A 26,802-nucleotide genomic window follows, 5' to 3' on the forward strand; every position below is an offset into this window, starting at 1 on the left:
AATGGCGGAGCAGGCTCGAGGGGCCGATTTGCCTACTCCTGCTCCTATTTCTTATGTTCTTATTTTGTGACAGGTGCATGGCAGTAATTTTACGTTGCCTTGAGGCCATGTTACGTTGCATGTCGGGCGGCCGTTTTTTGGAGTCCCAGCTGAGCTCTACTCAATTTGTGTAAATTGCACATCCACCCCCCCGCCCCCCCCGAGTAAGACCCACCAGGTTTAATAGACCGACAAGTCACATCTGTGACGCTGATTGGAGGAGTTGGGATGTACTTTCCAGGAAACTTCATTCAATATTTTAAAATACGAACACCAGTTTGTTGATTTTAAATAATGAGGAGACCAGGCCTGAGCTGAAGTAAACGGTGGAGTTTTATTAACTTAGCACATGGACAGCAACTCACATTTAGATAGAAGCCTTTATAGCAGTGAATCGTCTCAACGTGCTTCACAGGAGCAATCAGACAAAATTTGACACTGAGCCAAACAAGGAAATATTACTCCAGGTGACCAAAAGCTTGGGAAAACAGGTCGTTTTAAGGAGCATCTGAATGGAGGACAGAGAGCGGAGAAGAACAGGGAGGGAATACCAGATATTAGGGCCAAGGCAGCTGAAGGCAAGGCACACAGGGATGCTTGTTCCAGATTCTGATTCCTGACTGGGAGAGGCACCCAGTAGTACTGAATGCAATGATCAGTGTCCCACTGCAGACCAGACAGAGCCCCACCCTGGGCCCTTCCTGTCTGTACATTGACCCAGTGTCCCACTGCAGCCCAGACTGAGCCCCACCCTGGGCCCTTCCTGTCTGTACATTGACCCAGTGTCCCACTGCAGCCCAGACTGAGCCTCACCCTGGGCCCTTCCTGTCTGTACATTGACCCAGTGTCCCACTGCAGCCCAGACTGAGCCCCACCCTGGGCCCTTCCTGTCTGTACATTGATCCAGTGTCCCACTGCAGCCCAGACTGAGCCCCACCCTGGGCCCTTCCTATCTGCACGTTGACCCAGTGTCCCACTGCAGCCCAGACTGAGCCGCACCCTGGGCCCTTCCTGTCTGTACATTGACCCAGTGTCCCACTGCAGCCCAGACTGAGCCCCACCCTGGGCCCTTCCTGTCTGTACATTGATCCAGTGTCCCACTGCAGCCCAGACTGAGCCCCACCCTGGGCCCTTCCTGTCTGTACATTGACCCAGTGTCCCACTGCAGCCCAGACTGAGCCCCACCCTGGGCCCTTCCTGTCTGTACATTGAGCCAGTGTCCCACTGCAGCCCAGACTGAGCCCCACCCTGGGCCCTTCCTGTCTGTACATTGACCCAGTGTCCCACTGCAGCCCAGACTGAGCCCCACCCTGGGCCCTTCCTGTCTGTACATTGAGCCAGTGTCCCACTGCAGCCCAGACTGAGCCCCACCCTGGGCCCTTCCTGTCTGTACATTGACCCAGTGTCCCACTGCAGCCCAGACTGAGCCCCACCCTGGGCCCTTCCTGTCTGTACATTGACCCAGTGTCCCACTGCAGCCCAGACTGAGCCCCACCCTGGGCCCTTCCTCTCTGTGCATTGACCCAGTGTCCCACTGCAGCCCAGACTGAGCCCCACCCTGGGCCCTTCCTGTCTGTACATTGACCCAGTGTCCCACTGCAGCCCAGACTGAGCCCCACCCTGGGCCCTTCCTGTCTGTACATTGAGCCAGTGTCCCACTGCAGCCCAGACTGAGGCCCACCCTGGGCCCTTCCTGTCTGTACATTTACCCAGTGTCCCACTGCAGCCCAGACTGAGCCCCACTCTGGGCCCTTCCTGTCTGTCCATTGACCCAGTGCCCCATTGGGGACCATCCAGCCCCGGATATCCGGCAGAATCAGCGCTGTGGGACCGGGTGACTGAGTCTCGTGACCCTGTCGCTGGGCCTCTGACGTCACAATGGGAGACGACGCTCGCTCAGCTCGAGCTGGAAACCGTTAAAGGGCCGTTCGGATTTAAACCTGGAGCGCGCGCTGGCCGGTTAAAGGGGAGGGACAGAGAATCGGCCAAAAATGTTCATATAATGAGACCAGGAATGGTTATAAATTGAAATGTTCCTATTATGAGACCAGGAATGGTTATAAATTGAAATGTTCATACAATGAGACCAGGAATGGTTATAAATTGAAATGTTCACACTCCCACACTCAGTCCGGGTCTGGATTCCCGCAGTGACTCCAGGTGTCTCTTTCCGTTTGGACTGAACAGATTCCCCCTCAGACTGAAACAGATTAAAGATTAAACAGGAAATAAACAGATTGAACAACAGTGGAAATAACGGAGACTGGGGTTAATATTTCAATAATAATTACAGAGAAATATTACCCATAAAAGGGACTGAATCCCACTGATATTTTATTTATTACATTAAACATTAACACTAATACTCACCAGATCCGCTCCAGACTCCTGCGGGTCAGTATGAGGGAGCGGAGAGCGGGGACAGATCGGTCTGTGAAGGAGTTTGATCCCAGGTTCAGATCCGTCAGTGACCGGTTTGTACTGAGAGCGGAGACGAGATCCTCGGTACAAGAATCTGTGAGACCGACATCATCCAGACTGGGGATGAGAGAGAGAGAATTAACAGCAATCAGGGTAATTCCCCAGTGTTTATTAATAACACTATTACTGATAATAATAATAATGTACATTATTAGTAACACTTAATTTTGCTAATAATAATGTTTAATGTTAGACAGCCAGTTATTATAAACACAATCTCACACAATCTGATACTTACCGCAGTTCCTGTATTTTACAGTCCGGGTTCCTCAGAGCCGTAAACAGTAGTTTCATTCCTGAATCTCCCAGTTTATTATTACCCAGGTTCAGAACCGTCAGTGACCGGTTTGTACAGAGAGCGGAGGAGAGATCATCGGCACAAGAAGCTGTGAGACCGTTGTACCATAACCTAGAGATCAGAGTGAGGAGAGAGACGAGCAGAGATAACAGGAATCAGAGTAAATTCCCAGTATTTATTTGTATTATTATTACTTATACTGACCTTAATGTACAGTGTTAGACATCCAGTTATTATAAACACAATCTCACACAGTCTGATACTTACTCCAGTGTCTGTATTTTACAGTCCGGGTTTCTCAGAGCCGCGGACAATAGTTTCACTCCTGAATCTTCCAGTTGATTTCCTGCCAGTCTAAACACAAACATACAGAGAGTGAGAAACAAACTGAATCCAATCCACGATCTGACACAATTTCTCTCTGATTTTTCAGTGTTTCCTGTAGTATCTTCAGGAAATTAATAACTAGATTTCCCTGTCGCTGACAATGAATCTTACTCTGTCCAACGCCCCATATATTCAGGGACTGTCAGTAAATATATTTATTAAATAAAGTGCTGTCTGTGTGAAGCCTTCAAATGTCCCTCAGTCCGGTCTCATTCCCTGATGATCAGAATCACCCTCCTGGAGGTCCCGTCATGTTTGGGGAAATTGTCTCATTTCTGCTGATTCTTAAAACCCAGATTTTATGGGAATGGGGCAATTTTCCTGAATTAAATGATAAAGTGGTGATTACCTGTACTTTATGCAGTATTATATTAATCTGTTTCATACCTCGGGGTGAGTTATATTGTGAAACGGCACTAAAGGCTGCTGTAAAATCCATCCCCCAGGATTTTATGTAACAAGGAGAGTTTATTCTGTCCTGTTACTAGTTTTAAATGTCCCTGTACTTCTAGTTTATCGGGGAGGGGAGTCTCTCACTTTATTCCCATTAAATTCTCTCCACATTTATTTCAGGCGCAACGTTCCCGACAGTTTATGGGGATTTTTCTGAAGTTCCCTCCCCGAGCGGGGCCTCACACACAGGGGGCAGATTATGGGAAATTCCCGGGCTCACTGCCCCCTGGTTAACCCAGGAGCCTCCCGCTGTGTGTGAGGCCCCACCGCTGGCCGGTGTGTGTCTGTACTCCTGGCCTAATACCCCACAACCCGTTAGATTGGAACCTTTTCAAAGGCAGATTTTAGTTCCCAAATCTCACTGAAGTGTCGGTCTGGATTAATGAGCGAGGGGCCTGAATCCACGACCTTCTGACTCAGAGGCACGAGTGCTGCCAGCTGGGTGAAGAGATGATGGATGTATTGGAGAGTGTGAAGGGCTGTGTCATTGATGAGTTAAGATAACGGACCGTCGTCCTGCGGGGAAAGCTCAGCTCGCCCACTGGCGGTTGACTGTCCGAAAGCTGTGTTTTGCTGTTTGTTACTGAATGTTTGGTGTTTCTGCTTCCCTCTCCAACACACGTTGACAGTCCGGTGACTGTAACTTGCCCCCACACCTCGGTAAGAGGGTGGGATGCTCCGACACACAGACTGCTGCAATTAGTGTCGATCTACTTGTAAGTAACAGTGAGAAGGAGCCTCTTCAATGGACGCATCTCAGTCAGTGAGAAAAACAACAATAAATATCATTTATTACAATTAAATTATCAGACTCTTTCAGTGACCTGTATTTACTGATCGGATAAAAATTGTGAAATCCCGAATTGTTCACAAGGATCCATTTTAGATTCTCCAGTCCTGAGGGAATTACTAACCGATCCTTTTATCATTTGTCATATTTGTGTTGAATCTGCTTCTCTCTGGTTTAACTGAACTGTTTGTTTCCCTTCATTTCGGATCAGCAATACAATCCGTGACTGTTCTACAATTGGCCTGACAGTTAGAGACAAATAATCATTCACCTCAACACCTGGCATTTGTGCAGTACGGATCTCAGCCGCTGGAGTCCTTCACACTGAATGGAGCAGCTCCCCAGATCGAGGTGTTTTATTGTATCACAGAGTCCAATGACATGAGACAGCACCGCACAGTCAATCGGGGTCAGTCCCAATCCATGAAATGTTAGTGTTTCCACAGATCCCACTGTGACCCGAGCCAGTGTTTGATTCTGAGACTCAAACAGGTAGTGGAATGTGTTCAGGAGGTTCCTTTTCCCAGTTTCACGCTCTGTCTTTCCAATCTGTCCTTCAACCTTCTCCTTCACCCAGTCAATCACTCCGCAGATTTTTTGATGAAGAAATGGACCCAGAAACTCCTCCAGGGGCCGAGCTGACTGTGAGGAGGAGAGACCAACAACAAAACGGAGAAATATCTCAAATCTCCCATCTTCCTTGTTGTGGGCTTCACTGAGGAGTTTCCGGATGTCCCCTGGATCTGCAGTCAGGAATTGTGCGAGTGCAGCTACAAACTCTTGGATGGTGAGGTGCGGGAATGTGTAAACCACACTCTGGGCAGAATCATCTCTCTCCAAAAGTTCCATCATGAACCCAGACAGGAACTGGGAAGGTTGCAGATTGTACTTGATCAAATCTCCATTTCTAAACACAATCTTCTTCTGGGAGACTCCAGTGAAGGCCATCTCACCGACCTTCAGTAATACATCACGGGGGGATTCAATCTCTCGGCCATGGTTTTTCAGAATGTTGTAAATATAGTAGGAATATAGTTGGGTGATGGTCTTGGGAACTCGCTGCTGTTTCCTGTCTCTTTGTGTGAAGAAGGGACCCAGTGACAGACCGAGGATCCAGCAGTAGGAAGGGTTGTAACACATGGTGTACAGGATCTCGTTCTCCTCCACATGTTTGAAAACAGCTGCTGCCACAGACTGATCTTCAAAAAAATTGTTGAAATATTCCTTCCGTTCCTCACCATCAAATCCCAGGATTTCAGCCCAAACACTGATCTCAGCCTTTTCCAATAAATGTAATGCAGTGGGGCGGCTGGTCAATAGCACTGAACATCCTGGGAGCAGCTTGTGCTGTATTAAACTGTACACAATTTCAGACACTTCACACTGGTCTTCAGGATCTGTGCAGATGTAATCAGCCTCTGTATTTCTCCGATTGTCAGCAAAATCGATACTGTCCTTGAATTCATCTAAACCATCGAATATAAACAGTAATCCCTTTGGGTTCTTCCAGAGCTCTCCCAGAATATTCCCAAAGTAAGGAAACAAATCTAGTATCAGGTTCCTCAGGTTTATTCCACAGTTAATAGCGTTCAAATCCCGGAATTTAAAACTGAAAACAAATTGAAAGTGTGGGTATATTTTCCCAGTGGCCCAGTCATAAACAATCTTTTGTACCATTGTTGTTTTTCCAATCCCCGCGACTCCGCTCACTGCTGCTGAACTCCCAGATTTGGATTTTCTCTTGGAAAAGCTGCTCTGGAACAATTGATCAGTTCGGATTTTTTCCAGTTCTCTCCGGAGATGTTTCTCTCTCCACTCTTCATGCTCTCGGCCTCTTGCCAGCAGTTCATGTTCTACAAGTGTCCGATCTCGAATAGTAGAAATGACCGTTAGTTCAGTGTATAGAGTGACCAGCTGGAAAATCTTAACCTTCTCCTTTATTAGGATCGTGTTCACTCTCAGTGTTTCAGTTTGGACCCGGAGTGTTTCCTTGTGTTTCTGTTGAACATCTTCAATTAGAACAGACAGAAAGTGATTCTCAATGTGAGTTGTATAGGCATAAAACCAAATTCTCAATATCACTTTACTATTCAGTAAATGTTCCGAGATTGAATTCCCAGCTTCAATAGAGTTGCGAGCAGGAAATTAAACTGAGTTACTGAAAACCTCGCTTGAAAGTGAATGATGGCGGAGAGAAGTTTCAAATCCTCACTTGATTCTAATATTTACTGAACATGGAGATTTCTGTGAAAGTGATATTTTCCCTCTGATGATTAATACTATCAGCCCTGGCCTGAACCATGGACATCTCATTAAAATCCAAATGTGATTCTGGTTATACGAAACTGGAGGTTCTAGTGGATTATCCTATGAAACCATCAGAGGTGCTAACCTTCTGCGGAAATGGGAAATATGTTATTGTGTGCATTGGGAGAGGGATTGACTGTGAGTTGACAGAAGTTCCACTGTTATTGTATCAGACCTCGGGCAGGTTATCTGTGATATTGTGGGCACTGGGAGAGGGACAGACTGTGAATGGACAGAAGTTCCACTGTTAATGTATCAGACCTCGGGCAGGTTATCTGGGATATTGCGGGCACTGGGTGAGGGACGGACTGTGAATGGACAGAAGTTCCACTGTTATTGTATCAGACCTTGTGCAGGTTCTCTGGGATATTGTGGGCACTGGGAGAGGGACAGACTGTGAATGGACAGAAGTCCCACTGTTATTGTATCAGACCTCGGGCAGGTTATCTGGGATATTGTGGGCACTGGGAGAGGGACAGACTGTGAATGGACAGAAGTCCCACTGTTATTGTATCAGACCTCGGGCAGGTTATCTGGGATATTGTGGGCACTGGGAGAGGGACAGACTGTGAATGGACAGAAGTTCCACTGTTATTGTATCAGACCTCGGGCAGGTTATCTGGGGTATTGTGTGCACTGGGAGAGCGAAAGATTGAATGGACAGGAGTTAAGTTGCTGTTGTTTTTGGACTCGGTTGGGTTATCTGGGATATTACGTGCATTTCTATCGTCACCTGATCACAGGTAAAGGTTACTGCCATTCTGAAGTTACAGAGGGGATTCAGAAAGATGAATTAAGGTATTAGGAGTTTAGTTTGAAGGAATGGTGAGAGTGTTTGATGTATTTTGTTTGGGCAAGAAACTTCTCAATTGAAATGTTTTAATGGAATTCCCAAAATTCGTAAGTACAAAAGAACATAAGAAATAGAAGGAGGAGTGGGCCATACGGTCCCTCGAGCCTGCTCCGCCATTCAATCAGATCATGGCTGATCTACCTCAAATCCACTTTCCCGCCCAATTCCCTTATCCACTGATTCCCTTCGTGTCCAAAAATCTATCGATCACAGTCTTGAATATACTGAATGGAAACAGGAAACAGGCTCACAAACAACAAAATAATTAATAACGGAGAAGGGAAGTCAGGGTAGTTTTCTCACACAAAGGGCCAGAGAAACTTGGGAAGGATACTAAAAGGGCAGTGTAAGTGGGGTCAAGAGAAAAGTTGTACGTGTTTCTGTGGATACACTGTGAGGAGGGGTAGTTGGTGTCATCTCTCTTAGGGACATGCTTATTTGGGCCAAATGGCCTTTTGCTGTCTCTAATCATTCTCCTGTTATATTGTGTTTCAGAAATTGTGAACAATTTTTTTAGCAGTTTTACACCTACATTGAATGTGTTTTTCAAACAGTCCTTTCATATCACCGATTAGAATTAGAATTACTGCCCACATCACTCAGTGTGATGGTGGAGCAGAAAACATTCACAGTTCATTTCAACTGTTCTCCGAATAATTATACTCCGTTATTTCATTTTGGTCTGAATTTCTTATAATGCAGGTTTGGGAAACTACAAATCTGTTTCCATTATTCATTGCATTGGGTCTAAAAAGACCCCTGAGTTAAACGACTATTCTTTGAGCAGAATAAGGTTCTCACTTTCTCTGCCATTCGGAAGTTAACCCATAACTTCCGAATTACCCTGAATATTGTCTTTCCCTCCACGGATTAATGATCCATTGTGTTAACATCTTCTGAGATGAGATCGAGCACTTTGACGTCTCATTCTGTGCTGCGAAATGATAATATTTTAATATTTCGCATTTATCCAACTCTTTCCCTCTAGTTGATGGTGGGCAGATTTCTGGGGGTGGGGGGGGGGTGGATGGGGGTGGCGCCTGGTAACCCTTAACATCTGGCTCAAGGCACTGCTCATTAAATTTGAGCCCAGAGCATCTGTGCGGTGCATACGCATAGTGTGTGGGATTCACAGTGCACAAAGGTTCCTGCCAGGTAAGTATGAGGATTCACAGTGTATCAGGAACCTGCCAGGCGTGTATGGGGATTGACAGTGTATCCGGATCCTGTCAGGTGGTAATGGGGATTCACAGTGTATCAGGATCATACCAGGTGTGTATCGGGATTCAGTGTATAAGGATCCTGCCAGGTGTGTATGGGGATTCACAGTGTATCAGGATCCTGCCAGGTGTGTATGGGGATTCACAGTGTATCAGGATCCTGCCAGGTGTGTGTGGGGATTCACAGTGTATCAGGATCCTGCCAGGTGTGTGTGGGGATTCACAGTGTATCAGGATCCTGCCAGGTGTGTATGGGGATTCACAGTGTATCAGGATCCTGGCAGGTGTGTATGGGCATTCAGAGTGTATCAGGATACTGCCAGGTGTGTATGGGGATTCACAGTGTATCAGGATCCTGGCAGGTGTGTATGGGGATTCACAGTGTATCAGGATCCTGGCAGGTGTGTATGGGGATTCACAGTGTAACAGGATCATACCAGGTGTGTATGGGTATTCACAGTGTATCAGGATCCTGCCAGGTATGAACGCTTTTTCACAACTTTTAAGCCTGGATTAACTGGAGTAATAAAACATCTGCAAATTTACAAATAATTGAGAACTGCGAATAGGAATGGATCGCGCAGACGATTCAAAGATTATTCGCAAATCAAAATCTAACTTTATTCTGTTTCCTCCACCCTTTGAACTTGATTCCCAGATTCTGACAATCTCTCAATAAACGGCTACAATCAAACATTCTGATTCTCAGAAGTGAAATAAACGGTTTGAAATCTCCATTTCATCACTTACCTTTCAGGTGACTGGGTATTTCAGATAAACCTCGTCCGATGTTCATATAATCAAATGGATCAGGACCTGTTTAAATCAATGAGCTTTCGTAAAATCTGATCTGTGTAATATTATAGTAAATTCTGCAGTGTTTCAATCTGAAATTGAATTCAGTGTGTGATTTTAACGTACCAAGTTCCTGAATCTCTTTCAGTATTTTGACCAACTTTGGTATTCTGTGCATTTTCACAAAGGATTCCCACATCACCCTTCGGGCCCGGGAGCCTTTCTCCATCACCAGATTGAGGAGAAGTTTGGAACTGTCTGCCCTGTTTCCCTTCTCCGCGAGCTCAGTGACTTTCTGTAAAGAATAATAATGAATATATTGAGGAGTGGAGTGAAAGACAAAGACTGAGAATGAGAAGGAAAGGAGCTGCTCCGTGATGGGATCTCCCAGTTTATATTGAGTGGAGTGGAGTGAAAGACAAAGACTGAGAATGAGAAGGAAAGGAGCTGCTCCGTGATGGGATCTCACAGTTTATATTGAGTGGAGTGGAGTGAAAGACAAAGACTGAGAATGAGAAGGAAAGGAGCTGCTCCATGATGGGATCTCCCAGATTATATTGAGTGGAGTGGAGTGAAAGACAAAGACTGAGAATGAGAAGGAAAGGAGCTGCTCCGTGATGGGATCTCACAGTTTATATTGAGGAGTGGAGTGAAAGACAAAGACTGAGAATGAAAAGGAGCGGAGCTGCTCCGTGATGGGATCTCCCAGTTTATAAAGAACACAGAAAGTAATCACAGGGCCGGGTATTGATCAATTCTGAACATGGGCAGAATATTCTGTTAACACCTTGATTCAGTCATTATGGGAATGAAATGTGATGAAACTATAATGTAAATGAGAAATATTGTTCTCAGAGAGTGAGGAATCACTGAGAACCTGCAATAGTTTTAATGGGACTTGTTTTCTCTGTCCTTCAGTGTCCAACATGACATCAGATTACTGATTGACAATATGATACTCCTGTTACTCGCACTTACCTCCTACTCTCACAAATTATTGATTTGTCTAAAAATAAAACAGCAGCGAATCAGAGTTGAAGTGACAGGGAAGGGACGATTCTAAAGTGAGGAAATCAGCTGGAAAACTGTCTGAGAAATTACCACTCCTGATTTACCAGTGAGGACAGCCGACCAATAATAATAACGGTGCTAAATATCCGTCACTTTTCTGTAAGTAATTAAATGTCTGACACCCAGTTTTCTGCACATCCACTGCCGGTATGAAACCTCGGTAACCGGGAGCACATATCCAGCAATGGGGCTCGTGCAGCCAAGACTGTCATCAGTAACAATGTATATTTATATAATGCCTTTAATGTAGAAAGACGTCCCAACACTGGACCACTACTGCTTGGGTGATGATGAGATGCACAAGATGTCAGAGCCAGAGCAATAGAGAATTCTAGGGGGCGGGAGGGCTGTAAGGCTGGAGGAAGTCAGAGTTTGGGTGGGACGAGGCCATGGTGTGGCTTAAACAGGAGGATGGGAATTAAAAACTGACGGCATTCGAAAACTGTGAGGCAGCAGGTGAGTGAGCACAGGAGTGAGAGGTGAGTGGGATGGAGGAGGGACAGGGTACAGGCAGCAGCGTTTGGGATGAGCTGAAGTTTACCGAAGGCAGAGGACGGGAAGCCAGCCAGGAAAGCATTGGAATAGTTGAGTCCGGAGGAAATTTCCTCCAATTAAATATTGGAAAGACCAAATCCATCCCTTTTCACCTACAGACTCCACTATTCCAATGGTCTCCTGGCCGGCACTCCATCTTCCACCATCCATAAAATTGAGCTCACCCAAAACGCTGTTGCCTGTATCCTAACTACACCAAGTCCCATCACCCACTGTGCTCGCTGACCTACATTAGCTCCCGGTCCGGGAACACCTCTATTTTAAAATACTCATCGATGTTTTCAAATCCCTCATCATTCGCTCCTCCCTGTCTCTGTAACCTCCTCCAGCCCGACAACCCTCCGACATCTCTGCACTCCTCCAAGTTTTGCCTATTGCGCATCCCCGATGGAAATCGCTCCACCATTGGCAGCTGTGAGTCAGCTGCCTAGGCCCTAACCTCGAATTCCCTCCCTAAACCTCTCCACCTCACGCTCCTTTCCTTCAAAGAAACTCCTTATAACCTACCTCTTTGACCGAGCTCTCCTAACAACTGTTCACGTGGCTCGGAGTCAAAATTTATTTGATAATTGCTCCTATGAAGCGCCTTGGGATGTTTTACTATGTTAAAGGCACGATATAAATGCAAGTTGATGTTACCCTGTCCTTTCTCTGTACAGATACTGACCATTCCGCTGGGTATTTCTATCTCATCCAATCATTGGTTCAGATTCAGAATATTTGTAATTTCATCCATTTCTCCTCTGTTTGGCCTGTTTCTGTTCTGTAACATTCTATGATTCGAAGATGTGATATTCTGTCAGTTCTGTTATGTTATGTTTAAATAATCCAAACTCATTCTGTGTCCATCCCACTTACGTGATACTCTTGTCCACTGAAATGTTTCTCATACGTTAATACGAAGTTGACGCCCTCCACTCCCTCTTCAATCGCCTGTTCCAGTCTGTCCCGGTAGAATTTCGTCAACTGGAACAGCTGGTAATCGTCGCACTTTGTCAGGAGCTCAGTGATTGCAGTGTTCGGATCTGTGAACAAAAATGGAGAAAACTAAACACATTATCGACTTTCTATCCGGGCGGCGACATTTCCTCTTAAATCAAACAGCTGAAGCCTCCTGTGAGGCACATTATCAAACACCTTCTGAAAACCCATATACACCGCATGTGCTACATTCCATCGTTCCGTACAGTCAATTCTTAAAAAAACGGTGTTTAAATATGTGAAACACGACTTGTCTATAGTGAATCTGTTCCAGCCTCCCGATCATCCCCTGTATCTCTAATTCGATCTGGAATTATAGATTCGAGGAGTTTGCCCACCACTGACGTACACTAATTGATCTCCAGTTACCTGGTTTACCTTGTCTCCCTCTTGAACAGATACACTACTTTGTCTCTTTCTAATCTATCAGCACAGTTTTTATATGCAAAGTCTCCTCCCTGACTTCATTTCACCGCATTCGTTGTGGGTCCAGTGGCTGCTCCACTTTGGCTATTCTTCTCAGATGCAAATCCTTCACTAGTTATCTCTAACTCTGGTCCCACATCCTCCTCCAGTACACCCACATTCCCACTAACACCAGTGTTAGAATCTTCATTAATCTCCCCTCAAAATGTTATAACCAGGAAGATTTTGCTCTGAGTCCCGTGTAAACATAAACCATATGGTCTCATATCTCCTGGACCATATCTCTTATGCTTCTGACTTTCCAAATGTGTTTGGAATGATTTGTACATTCACAGACACAACATTTAAAACGAACTCTGATTTATGGGGAATTTTAAACAGTATTCGTTTTTTCCCTGACATCAATAAGCTTATCTCTCATTACTTCTAAGTCCCCTTCCTTTATTCTGCTAATATCTTTTCATTATTTCTTAAATCTTCTATTTCTGCTCCAACAGTCCATTTAGAGGAGGATGTGGGACCAGAGTTAGAGATAATTAGTGAAGGATTTGCATCTGAGAAGAATAGCCAAAGTGGAGAAGCCACTGGACCCACAACGAATGCGGTGAAATGAAGTCAGGGAGGAGACTTAACTCACTCTACTCCCCAAGACCGTGAATCCTTCCCTCCTGCTCCAGCCCAAGAACCACACATTGACCTGCCTCATATTTCCCTCCTTAAGTGGCCGAGTGTAAAACAATCCGGAGATCACCACCTGGAGGTCTTATCTTATATCTAGAGCCTCAGTCCTAATATTCCCTCTATAAACGTATTTCTATCCGTGTAATTGGTTCCGACCATGACTATCCACTGCTCTCCTTTCCTTCAGAGATGGTCCCACCTGTTCCAGGATGTTGTTCTTTCTGGCACCAGGGCGGTAACTTACTATTTGGGACCTGCTCAGGGCTGCAGAAGAGTCTGTATATTCCCCTGACTATAGAATCTCCCACCACTATCACTCTCCTATTCCTGTGCCCCGCCTGCCTCTTACCCCCACCCCACTCGGGGTGTCCCCCAGCTCCCCGTTCTCACACTTACTCAGGAAGACAATCCTCTCAGCCACTGTCTCTATCCACCTTACAGTCCCCAACACCAGGTACCAATTGGACAGTTCCAGTAATCACAAGATCCCTCCACCTGTGACTGCACTGTCCCTCTAGATGGTCACTCACTTCCCTCTATCTACACAGTATCTGTGATGTTACCTCTTCTTGTGTGAGCTGCAGGTTCCTGCTCGTGATCTGGACCCCTTGTCAGGACAGAAATTATATTTTGATGAATTTTCTGAACCTACCTGTGTCCATTTGCATTCTTGTTGAAGATGTTGGATCTTTTCCCCTGTTTGGACTTTCAGCCATGGTGGTGACAAACGTTCCTAGATTCAGATGCTCTGTAATAAATATAATATTAACAGGAGGGTTAGACAGAAATATTAAAATGAGCAGGAGCGCGTTCCCTTGTTAAACATGAAACCAAGTCCCTCCTCCCCCATCAGTACAACAGCCGTTAGTTCTGGGATCGAACATTTCACGAGTGTTATGATCAACGCTCTACATCAGGTGGGACACAGACAGCTGCCCAGTGAAATCCAGTGAGTCCTGCTGATCTCCACAACCCAGTTCCAGTCGGTCGAGACTCTACACCGGGAGCGCCCATTGGTAAGATTTGCTCACACAGTGCCAGCAGAACCAGCCTTATAGCTGAGGTAGTGAATAATCTGAAAGGAAATATGGAGCAGCATCATCATTGATGAATTAAATGGTCCTTCATTCGGTTTTACATTCTGGCGCTATTATATTATTTTATTCACAGAAGTGTTTAATATTTTTGATTTGTTCAGTATTGATAGTAAATCCTCGTACTTTATGAATTTGATATCTATCCACATATATAATATATAGCTGGGTTTAATTCCTCTGGTCACTGTGGGCAGCGATATTGTCCGTGTGTTAATGGAGATGTGTCCTGGTTGGTGCTTCTATTAGAATATATTTACCACATCACTCATGTTGTCAGCACATGACAATTGAGCACTGCAGGAAGTGAGGAGATTTACCACTGTTCTAATATTAACACGAAGGAGCACTGTAGGAGGTGGGGAGATTTACCACTGTTCTAATATTAACACGAAGGAGCACTGTAGGAGGTGGGGAGATTTACCACTGTTCTAATATTAACACTAATGAGCAGTGCAGGAGGTGAGGAGATTTACCACTGTTCTAATATTAACACGAAGGAGCACTGTAGGAGGTGAGGAGATTTACCACTGTTCTAATATTAACACTAATGAGCACTGTAGGAGGTGAGGAGATTTACCACTGTTCTAATATTAACACGAAGGAGCACTGTAGGAGGTGAGATTTACCACTGTTCTAATATTAACACTAATGAGCACTGTAGGAGGTGAGGAGATTTACCACTGTTCTAATATTAACACGAAGGAGCACTGTAGGAGGTGGGGAGATTTACCACTGTTCTAATATTAACACTAAGGAGCAGTGCAGGAGGTGAGGAGATTTACCACTGTTCTAATATTAATACTGATGTATAATGTTATGAATCGTGTAACTTTAAACCGTTAGGTGATGCACATCATTCATATTTGGAATCTCATTAAGGGTTTCACAATCTCAGAAAACACCATGAATATATGAGATAGATTTGACTGCTGTTTTACAATCTGAATTCTCCTCTTGTGTTTGTGTTTCGAACAGAATTCGTGGCGGGGGCTGAAGATGGTGTCTTCAGTCTTCCCAATGTTTAATTGGAGAAGTTATTGAACTCGTCTAAGACTGGATCTCGGACTGGCAGCGTAACAGAGCAGAGGGAGTAGAGGGGTCGAGAGAGGTGGTGGAGTGGTAGAGCGGAGTGTTCTCTGTATACCTGTGAAAGCTGATTCGGATAATGTCTCCAAGGGGCAGTATGTAGATGAGAAATAGGAGGAGGTGAGGTTAGATCCACGGGGGGATTCCAGAGGTAACAGTGCGGGGGTGGGAAGAGAAGCCATTGGTGATGATTCTCCTGATACGACTGGACAGGTAAAAGTGGAACCAAGTGAGGGCAGTCCCACTGAGCTGGACAACGGAGGAGAGGCTTTGGAGGAGGATAAAGTGATCGACCGTGTCAAAGGCTGCAGAGGTGGTGAAGAATGAGGAGGGATAGTTTACCATGTTCACAGAAGGTGTTATTTGTGACATTGAGTATTTCCACTTCAGTGCTGTAACAGGAGGGGAAACCCGATTGGAGAGATTCAAACATGAAGTTGTGAGAAAGATGGGCAGAAATTCTGAAGGCGACAAAAGATTGAGAGGAAAGGAAGGCTGGCAGTAGGGATACACGTGTCTAACTATTCACCCACTTGTCTATCTGGGCGCCTCTCATTGATCAAGCCCTCTCCTCTGTAATACAAAAGTCTCATTTGTGGTTTAATCTTAACGAACAAGTTAAACTCAGTCAACTTTTCCATAACATTCCACGCTCTGGCTGGGATACTGGAATCTCGCAGTTTCACCGGAGGAGTTCGCTTGTTCCAAGATACAGAATTAGAGAAAAGATTCCAAAATTCCCTTTTTGCAAAACTGATTCATAAAATGCAGCCTCGTCACTTCCCTTTATTACATCGAATCACACAAGTGGACAGCACAGAAATAGGCCATTCGGATCAACTGGTCGAGGCAGGTGTTGATGCTTCACTTGAGCCTCCTCCAACCACACTTCATCAAACCTGATCAACATATCCTTCTATCCCTCGTGTTTATCGAGTTTCAAACTTCAAAGCATCTTTTCTTTGTAGTGAGGCTTTGTAATCTGGAGATTGCCTTCTCACCGACCCTGTACAGTTCACGTGTTGTTGTTTGTCCATCCCACAAAGTCAAACTGACACCAACACCCCACTGACCCGGCCCCGCACCCACACCCCGCTGACCCGGCCCCACACCCGCTGACCCGGCCCCACACCCACACCCCACCGACCCGGCCCCACACCCACACCTCACTGACCCGGCCCCACACCCACACCCCACTGACAGTGGGCGAGAGGTTACACTCCAATTTTAATACCTGAATTGTGTATTCTGATGTGTAACAGGAAGTGAATGTGACAGGAGACGAGTGAAGCATTAAGTGTGACACGTAGGGCAAATGAGCGTTAGAAATAAGACTTTTAATTCGTTACTAGAGCATCTCGATGGCCTTGTTCAAACTGTGAAAGGTGAACTGGAATGTGTTCTCGCTGTTTTTGAAACAGGCCAGAATGGGAGGCGGACATGTGTGAATGTTCACTATAATACCAGCAGTGCTGGGAGGACTGAATAACTCGTAGAATAATTTTCTCAGTTAAAATAGTATTCAAACAGGAGTTGTTTGTTTTAGAAAAGTATTATTAAACCATGGCAACAGGAAGTCTTATGAATTATACATATCTACACAACCTACTGCTGGATTATAATCTCATTTTTCTGATAATACAAACTCTTTAAAATTTTTATCGTATCCAGATGTCCCAACTCCTGGTATGCCAAATATATAGAGAGGAGTTTACACTGAAAGTTTCATGGTCTGAATATATCGATAGTTTACACTGAATGTTTCATTGTCTGAATATATCGATAGGAGTTTACACTGAATGTTTCATGGTCTGAATATTTCGATAGGAGTTTACACTGAATGTTTCATGGTCTGAATATACAGATAGGAGTTTACACTGAATGTTTCATGGTCTGAATGTACAGATAGGAGTTTACACAATGCTCATCCGCTTCATTCCTGACAGTATTAATATTCCCGGGGTTCATTACTCAGACTATTAATGCTCCTCCGCTCCATTCCTGACAGTATTAATAATCACAGGCTTCATTACTCAATCTATTAATGCTATTTCTGACAGTATTAATAATCCCGGGCTTTATTACTCAGACTATTAATACTCCGCCGCTCCCCATTCCTGACAGTATTAATAGTCCCACGCTTCATTACTCAGACTATTAATACTCCGCCGCTACATTCCAGACAGTATTAATAGTCCCACGCTTCATTACTCACGCTGTTAGTACTCCTCCGCTCCATTCTAGACAGTATTAATAATCCCGGGCTTCATTACTCACGTTGTTAGTACTCCTCCGCTCCATTCCAGACAGTATTAATATTCCCTTCCCACACCCACCGTCCGCTGGGGCCGCAGACAACGGCGAAGGTGGACTCTCAGGCCGCCCGGCCCGCTCCTCCTCCTCCTCCTCCTCTGCTTCCACCACCCCCGGGCCCTTCAACCCCCGCTCCTCCTCCACCTCTTGGCCGCCCTCCGCCTGCCGCTCATCCTTCTCCTCTGCGCCGCCCGCACTCTGCCTCTGCCACTTCCTCCACCACCGCCACATTGCCGACTCTCGGGCGGACGCTCCACCGGCCGCGCTCTCCCAACAAGAGCCCTCCACCGAGAGTCTGCAAAAGCGTCAGTGCGCCTGCGTCAAACGCAGCCCCGCCCCTGAAAACCGGACGGTGAGTGACAGCCCCGCCCCGCCCACTCCATCACCACGGCAGCTGATTGGTTGGTTGACTGACTGACAGGCAGGCGGTGACCCCGCCCTCGCCTCCCCGGCAGCCGCTCGGTGAGTGACAGTGAGGCCCAGGCTCGTCCTCTGTTACCCTGACAACCAAAGTGATTGACGGAGAGGGCGCTTCCAGGGACTGGAAATCATGGGTCAGAGAATCATTGTATTGTCAGGGTGGTGGGGGACAGGGGTGAGGAAGTCTGACTGTAATTGTACAGGGACTTGGTGAGAGCTCACCTGGAGTACAGGGGTGAGGAAGTCTGACTGTAATTGTACAGGGACTTGGTGAGAGCTCACCTGGAGTACAGGGGTGAGGAAGTCTGACTGTAATTGTACAGGGACTTGGTGAGAGCTCACCTGGAGTACAGGGGTGAGGAAGTCTGACTGTAATTGCACAGGGACTTGGTGAGAGCTCACCTGGGGGACAGGGGTGAGGAAGTCTGACTGTAATTGGACAGGGACTTGGTGAGAGCTCACCTGGAGTACAGGGGTGAGGAAGTCTGACTGTAATTGGACAGGGACTTGGTGAGAGCTCACCTGGAGTACAGGGGTGAGGAAGTCTGACTGTAATTGGACAGGGACTTGGTGAGAGCTCACCTGGAGTACAGGGGTGAGGAAGTCTGACTGTAATTGCACAGGGACTTGGTGAGAGCTCACCTGGAGTACAGGGGTGAGGAAGTCTGACTGTAATTGTACAGGGACTTGGTGAGAGCTCACCTGGAGTACAGGGGTGAGGATGTCTGACTGTAATTGTACAGGGACTTGGTGAGAGCTCACCTGGAGTACAGGGGTGAGGAAGTCTGACTGTAATTGTACAGGGACTTGGTGAGAGCTCACCTGGAGTACAGGAGTGAGGAAGTCTGACTGTAATTGGACAGGGACTTGGTGAGAGCTCACCTGGAGTACAGGGGTGAGGAAGTCTGACTGTAATTGTACAGGGACTTGGTGAGAGCTCACCTGGAGTACAGGGGTGAGGAAGTCTGACTGTAATTGTACAGGGACTTGGTGAGAGCTCACCTGGGGGACAGGGGTGAGGAAGTCTGACTGTAATTGTACAGGGACTTGGTGAGAGCTCACCTGGAGTACAGGAGTGAGGAAGTCTGACTGTAATTGGACAGGGACTTGGTGAGAGCTCACCTGGAGTACAGGGGTGAGGAAGTCTGACTGTAATTGTACAGGGACTTGGTGAGAGCTCACCTGGAGTACAGGGGTGAGGAAGTCTGACTGTAATTGTACAGGGACTTGGTGAGAGCTCACCTGGAGTACAGGGGTGAGGAAGTCTGACTGTAATTGGACAGGGACTTGGTGAGAGCTCACCTGGAGTACAGGGGTGAGGAAGTCTGACTGTAATTGGACAGGGACTTGGTGAGAGCTCACCTGGAGTACAGGGGTGAGGAAGTCTGACTGTAATTGCACAGGGACTTGGTGAGAGCTCACCTGGAGTACAGGGGTGAGGAAGTCTGACTGTAATTGGACAGGGACTTGGTGAGAGCTCACCTGGAGTACAGGGGTGAGGAAGTCTGACTGTAATTGGACAGGGACTTGGTGAGAGCTCACCTGGAGTACAGGGGTGAGGAAGTCTGACTGTAATTGTACAGGGACTTGGTGAGAGCTCACCTGGAGTACAGGAGTGAGGAAGTCTGACTGTAATTGTACAGGGACTTGGTGAGAGCTCACCTGGAGTACAGGGGTGAGGAAGTCTGACTGTAATTGTACAGGGACTTGGTGAGAGCTCACCTGGAGTACAGGGGTGAGTAAGTCTGACTGTAATTGGACAGGGACTTGGTGAGAGCTCACCTGGAGTACAGGGGTGAGGAAGTCTGACTGTAATTGGACAGGGACTTGGTGAGAGCTCACCTGGAGTACAGGGGTGAGGAAGTCTGACTGTAATTGGACAGGGACTTGGTGAGAGCTCACCTGGAGTACAGGGGTGAGGAAGTCTGACTGTAATTGGACAGGGACTTGGTGAGAGCTCACCTGGAGTACAGGGGTGAGGAAGTCTGACTGTAATTGTACAGGGACTTGGTGAGAGCTCACCTGGAGTACAGGGGTGAGTAAGTCTGACTGTAATTGGACAGGGACTTGGTGAGAGCTCACCTGGAGTACAGGGGTGAGTAAGTCTGACTGTAATTGGACAGGGACTTGGTGAGAGCTCACCTGGAGTACAGGGGTGAGGAAGTCTGACTGTAATTGGACAGGGACTTGGTGAGAGCTCACCTGGAGTACAGGGGTGAGGAAGTCTGACTGTAATTGTACAGGGACTTGGTGAGAGCTCACCTGGAGTACAGGGGTGAGGAAGTCTGACTGTAATTGGACAGGGACTTGGTGAGAGCTCACCTGGAGTACAGGGGGGAGGAAGTCTGACTGTAATTGGACAGGGACTTGGTGAGAGCTCACCTGGAGTACAGGGGTGAGGAAGTCTGACTGTAATTGTACAGGGACTTGGTGAGAGCTCACCTGGAGTACAGGGGTGAGGAAGTCTGACTGTAATTGGACAGGGACTTGGTGAGAGCTCACCTGGAGTACAGGGGTGAGGAAGTCTGACTGTAATTGTACAGGGACTTGGTGAGAGCTCACCTGGAGTACAGGGGTGAGGAAGTCTGACTGTAATTGTACAGGGACTTGGTGAGAGCTCACCTGGAGTACAGGGGTGAGGAAGTCTGACTGTAATTGTACAGGGACTTGGTGAGAGCTCACCTGGAGTACAGGTGTGAGGAAGTCTGACTGTAATTGTACAGGGACTTGGTGAGAGCTCACCTGGAGTACAGGGGTGAGGAAGTCTGACTGTAATTGTACAGGGACTTGGTGAGAGCTCACCTGGAGTACAGGGGTGAGGAAGTCTGACTGTACTTGGACAGGGACTTGGTGAGAGCTCACCTGGAGTACAGGGGGGAGGAAGTCTGACTGTAATTGGACAGGGACTTGGTGAGAGCTCACCTGGAGTACAGGGGGGAGGAAGTCTGACTGTAATTGGACAGGGACTTGGTGAGAGCTCACCTGGAGTACAGGAGTGAGGAAGTCTGACTGTAATTGGACAGGGACTTGGTGAGAGCTCACCTGGAGTACAGGGGTGAGGAAGTCTGACTGTAATTGGACAGGGACTTGGTGAGAGCTCACCTGGAATACAGGGGGGAGGAAGTCTGACTGTAATTGGACAGGGACTTGGTGAGAGCTCACCTGGAGTACAGGGGTGAGGAAGTCTGACTGTAATTGCACAGGGACTTGGTGAGAGCTCACCTGGAGTACAGGAGTGAGGAAGTCTGACTGTAATTGGACAGGGACTTGGTGAGAGCTCACCTGGAGTACAGGGGTGAGGAAGTCTGACTGTAATTGTACAGGGACTTGGTGAGAGCTCACCTGGAGTACAGGGGTGAGGAAGTCTGACTGTAATTGTACAGGGACTTGGTGAGAGCTCACCTGGAGTACAGGGGTGAGGAAGTCTGACTGTAATTGGACAGGGACTTGGTGAGAGCTCACCTGGAGTACAGGGGTGAGGAAGTCTGACTGTAATTGGACAGGGACTTGGTGAGAGCTCACCTGGAGTACAGGGGTGAGGAAGTCTGACTGTAATTGTACAGGGACTTGGTGAGAGCTCACCTGGAGTACAGGGGTGAGGAAGTCTGACTGTAATTGTACAGGGACTTGGTGAGAGCTCACCTGGAGTGCAGGGGTGAGGAAGTCTGACTGTAATTGTACAGGGACTTGGTGAGAGCTCACCTGGAGTACAGGGGTGAGGAAGTCTGACTGTACTTGTACAGGGACTTGGTGAGAGCTCACCTGGAGTACAGTGGTGAGGAAGTCTGACTGTAATTGTACAGGGACTTGGTGAGAGCTCACCTGGAGTACAGGGGTGAGGAAGTCTGACTGTAATTGTACAGGGACTTGGTGAGAGCTCACCTGGAGTACAGGAGTGAGGAAGTCTGACTGTAATTGGACAGGGACTTGGTGAGAGCTCACCTGGAGTACAGGGGTGAGGAAGTCTGACTGTAATTGTACAGGGACTTGGTGAGAGCTCACCTGGAGTACAGGGGTGAGGAAGTCTGACTGTAATTGGACAGGGACTTGGTGAGAGCTCACCTGGAGTACAGGGGTGAGGAAGTCTGACTGTAATTGGACAGGGACTTGGTGAGAGCTCACCTGGAGTACAGGGGTGAGGAAGTCTGACTGTAATTGTACAGGGACTTGGTGAGAGCTCACCTGGAGTACAGGGGTGAGGAAGTCTGACTGTAATTGGACAGGGACTTGGTGAGAGCTCACCTGGAGTACAGGGGGGAGGAAGTCTGACTGTAATTGTACAGGGACTTGGTGAGAGCTCACCTGGAGTACAGGGGTGAGGAAGTCTGACTGTAATTGGACAGGGACTTGGTGAGAGCTCACCTGGAGTACAGGGGTGAGGAAGTCTGACTGTAATTGTACAGGGACTTGGTGAGAGCTCACCTGGAGTACAGGTGTGAGGAAGTCTGACTGTAATTGTACAGGGACTTGGTGAGAGCTCACCTGGAGTACAGGGGTGAGGAAGTCTGACTGTAATTGTACAGGGACTTGGTGAGAGCTCACCTGGAGTACAGGGGTGAGGAAGTCTGACTGTACTTGGACAGGGACTTGGTGAGAGCTCACCTGGAGTACAGGGGGGAGGAAGTCTGACTGTAATTGGACAGGGACTTGGTGAGAGCTCACCTGGAGTACAGGGGGGAGGAAGTCTGACTGTAATTGGACAGGGACTTGGTGAGAGCTCACCTGGAGTACAGGAGTGAGGAAGTCTGACTGTAATTGGACAGGGACTTGGTGAGAGCTCACCTGGAGTACAGGGGTGAGGAAGTCTGACTGTAATTGGACAGGGACTTGGTGAGAGCTCACCTGGAATACAGGGGGGAGGAAGTCTGACTCTAATTGGACAGGGACTTGGTGAGAGCTCACCTGGAGTTCAGGGGTGAGGAAGTCTGACTGTAATTTCACAGGGACTTGGTGAGAGCTCACCTGGAGTACAGGAGTGAGGAAGTCTGACTGTAATTGGACAGGGACTTGGTGAGAGCTCACCTGGAGTACAGGGGTGAGGAAGTCTGACTGTAATTGTACAGGGACTTGGTGAGAGCTCACCTGGAGTACAGGGGTGAGGAAGTCTGACTGTAATTGTACAGGGACTTGGTGAGAGCTCACCTGGAGTACAGGGGTGAGGAAGTCTGACTGTAATTGGACAGGGACTTGGTGAGAGCTCACCTGGAGTACAGGGGTGAGGAAGTCTGACTGTAATTGGACAGGGACTTGGTGAGAGCTCACCTGGAGTACAGGGGTGAGGAAGTCTGACTGTAATTGTACAGGGACTTGGTGAGAGCTCACCTGGAGTACAGGGGTGAGGAAGTCTGACTGTAATTGTACAGGGACTTGGTGAGAGCTCACCTGGAGTGCAGGGGTGAGGAAGTCTGACTGTAATTGTACAGGGACTTGGTGAGAGCTCACCTGGAGTACAGGGGTGAGGAAGTCTGACTGTACTTGTACAGGGACTTGGTGAGAGCTCACCTGGAGTACAGGGGTGAGGAAGTCTGACTGTAATTGTACAGGGACTTGGTGAGAGCTCACCTGGAGTACAGGGGTGAGGAAGTCTGACTGTAATTGTACAGGGACTTGGTGAGAGCTCACCTGGAGTACAGGGGTGAGGAAGTCTGACTGTAATTGTACAGGGACTTGGTGAGAGCTCACCTGGAGTACAGGGGTGAGGAAGTCTGACTGTAATTGGACAGGGACTTGGTGAGAGCTCACCTGGAGTACAGGGGTGAGGAAGTCTGACTGTAATTGGACAGGGACTTGGTGAGAGCTCACCTGGAGTACAGGGGTGAGGAAGTCTGACTGTAATTGTACAGGGACTTGGTGAGAGCTCACCTGGAATACAGGGGTGAGGAAGTCTGACTGTAATTGTATAGGGACTTGGTGAGAGCTCACCTGGAGTACAGGGGTGAGGAAGTCTGACTGTAATTGGACAGGGACTTGGTGAGAGCTCACCTGGAGTTCAGGGGTGAGGAAGTCTGACTGTAATTGTACAGGGACTTGGTGAGAGCTCACCTGGAGTACAGGGGTGAGGAAGTCTGACTGTAATTGGACAGGGACTTGGTGAGAGCTCACCTGGAGTACAGGGGTGAGGAAGTCTGACTGTAATTGGACAGGGACTTGGTGACAGCTCACCTGGAGTACAGGGGTGAGGAAGTCTGACTGTAATTGTACAGGGACTTGGTGAGAGCTCACCTGGAGTACAGGGGTGAGGAAGTCTGACTGTAATTGGACAGGGACTTGGTGAGAGCTCACCTGGAGTACAGGGGTGAGGAAGTCTGACTGTAATTGGACAGGGACTTGGTGAGAGCTCACCTGGAATACAGGGGGGAGGAAGTCTGACTGTAATTGGACAGGGACTTGGTGAGAGCTCACCTGGAGTACAGGGGTGAGGAAGTCTGACTGTAATTGCACAGGGACTTGGTGAGAGCTCACCTGGAGTACAGGAGTGAGGAAGTCTGACTGTAATTGGACAGGGACTTGGTGAGAGCTCACCTGGAGTACAGGGGTGAGGAAGTCTGACTGTAATTGTACAGGGACTTGGTGAGAGCTCACCTGGAGTACAGGGGTGAGGAAGTCTGACTGTAATTGTACAGGGACTTGGTGAGAGCTCACCTGGAGTACAGGGGTGAGGAAGTCTGACTGTAATTGGACAGGGACTTGGTGAGAGCTCACCTGGAGTACAGGGGTGAGGAAGTCTGACTGTAATTGGACAGGGACTTGGTGAGAGCTCACCTGGAGTACAGGGGTGAGGAAGTCTGACTGTAATTGTACAGGGACTTGGTGAGAGCTCACCTGGAGTACAGGGGTGAGGAAGTCTGACTGTAATTGTACAGGGACTTGGTGAGAGCTCACCTGGAGTGCAGGGGTGAGGAAGTCTGACTGTAATTGTACAGGGACTTGGTGAGAGCTCACCTGGAGTACAGGGGTGAGGAAGTCTGACTGTACTTGTACAGGGACTTGGTGAGAGCTCACCTGGAGTACAGGGGTGAGGAAGTCTGACTGTAATTGTACAGGGACTTGGTGAGAGCTCACCTGGAGTACAGGGGTGAGGAAGTCTGACTGTAATTGTACAGGGACTTGGTGAGAGCTCACCTGGAGTACAGGGGTGAGGAAGTCTGACTGTAATTGGACAGGGACTTGGTGAGAGCTCACCTGGAGTACAGGGGTGAGGAAGTCTGACTGTAATTGGACAGGGACTTGGTGAGAGCTCACCTGGAGTACAGGGGTGAGGAAGTCTGACTGTAATTGTACAGGGACTTGGTGAGAGCTCACCTGGAATACAGGGGTGAGGAAGTCTGACTGTAATTGTATAGGGACTTGGTGAGAGCTCACCTGGAGTACAGGGGTGAGGAAGACTGACTGTAATTGGACAGGGACTTGGTGAGAGCTCACCTGGAGTACAGGGGTGAGGAAGTCTGACTGTAATTGTACAGGGACTTGGTGAGAGCTCACCTGGAGTACAGGGGTGAGGAAGTCTGACTGTAATTGGACAGGGACTTGGTGAGAGCTCACCTGGAGTACAGGGGTGAGGAAGTCTGACTGTAATTGGACAGGGACTTGGTGACAGCTCACCTGGAGTACAGGGGTGAGGAAGTCTGACTGTAATTGTACAGGGACTTGGTGAGAGCTCACCTGGAGTACAGGGGTGAGGAAGTCTGACTGTAATTGGACAGGGACTTGGTGAGAGCTCACCTGGAGTACAGGGGTGAGGAAGTGTGATTGTAATTGTACAGGGACTTGGTGAGAGCTCACCTGGAGTACAGGGGTGAGGAAGTCTGACTGCAATTGGACAGGGACTTGGTGAGAGCTCACCTGGAGTACAGGGGTGAGGAAGTCTGACTGTAATTGTACAGGGACTTGGTGAGAGCTCACCTGGAGTACAGGGGTGAGGAAGTCTGACTGTAATTGTGCAGGGACTTGGTGAGAGCTCACCTGGAGTACAGGGGTGAGGAAGTCTGACTGTAATTGGACAGGGACTTGGTGAGAGCTCACCTGGAGTACAGGGGTGAGGAAGTCTGACTGTAATTGTACAGGGACTTGGTGAGAGCTCACCTGGAGCACAGGGGTGAGGAAGTCTGACTGTAATTGTACAGGGACTTGGTGAGAGCTCACCTGGAGTACAGGAGTGAGGAAGTCTGACTGTAATTGTACAGGGATTTGGTGAGAGCTCACCTGGAGTACAGGGGTGAGGAAGTCTGACTGTAATTGGATAGGGACTTGGTGAGAGCTGACCTGGAGTACAGGGGTGAGGAAGTCTGACTGTAATTGTACAGGGACTTGGTGAGAGCTCACCTGGAGTACAGGGGTGAGGAAGTCTGACTGTAATTGTACAGGGACTTGGTGAGAGCTCACCTGGAGTACAGGGGTGAGGAAGTCTGACTGTAATTGTACAGGGACTTGGTGAGAGCTCACCTGGAGTACAGGGGTGAGGAAGTCTGACTGTAATTGGAAAGGGACTTGGTGAGAGCTCACCTGGAGTACAGGGGTGAGGAAGTCTGACTGTAATTGGAAAGGGACTT

General features: G+C 47.8%; 1 protein-coding gene across 1 annotated transcript; it reads right to left on the reverse strand.

Moving 5' to 3' along the window:
- Window positions 1-354: 354 nt before the first annotated feature.
- Window positions 355-18,064, reverse strand: LOC137310076 (NACHT, LRR and PYD domains-containing protein 3-like). Its single transcript, XM_067978047.1, has 10 exons — window positions 17,857-18,064; window positions 13,990-14,085; window positions 12,108-12,274; window positions 9,750-9,918; window positions 9,579-9,644; window positions 4,720-6,457; window positions 3,086-3,172; window positions 2,759-2,929; window positions 2,410-2,577; window positions 355-2,239 (listed from the first exon to the last, which is right to left on the reverse strand). The coding sequence occupies exons 1-10, from the start codon at window positions 18,062-18,064 to the stop codon at window positions 2,152-2,154; spliced, it is 2,958 nt and encodes a 985-aa protein (XP_067834148.1). The 3' UTR covers window positions 355-2,151.
- Between the last annotated feature and the right edge of the window lie 8,738 nt (window positions 18,065-26,802).

Source organism: Heptranchias perlo, unplaced genomic scaffold (assembly GCF_035084215.1).
Source record: "Heptranchias perlo isolate sHepPer1 unplaced genomic scaffold, sHepPer1.hap1 HAP1_SCAFFOLD_214, whole genome shotgun sequence".
In the NCBI taxonomy this organism is placed as follows: domain Eukaryota; kingdom Metazoa; phylum Chordata; class Chondrichthyes; order Hexanchiformes; family Hexanchidae; genus Heptranchias; species Heptranchias perlo.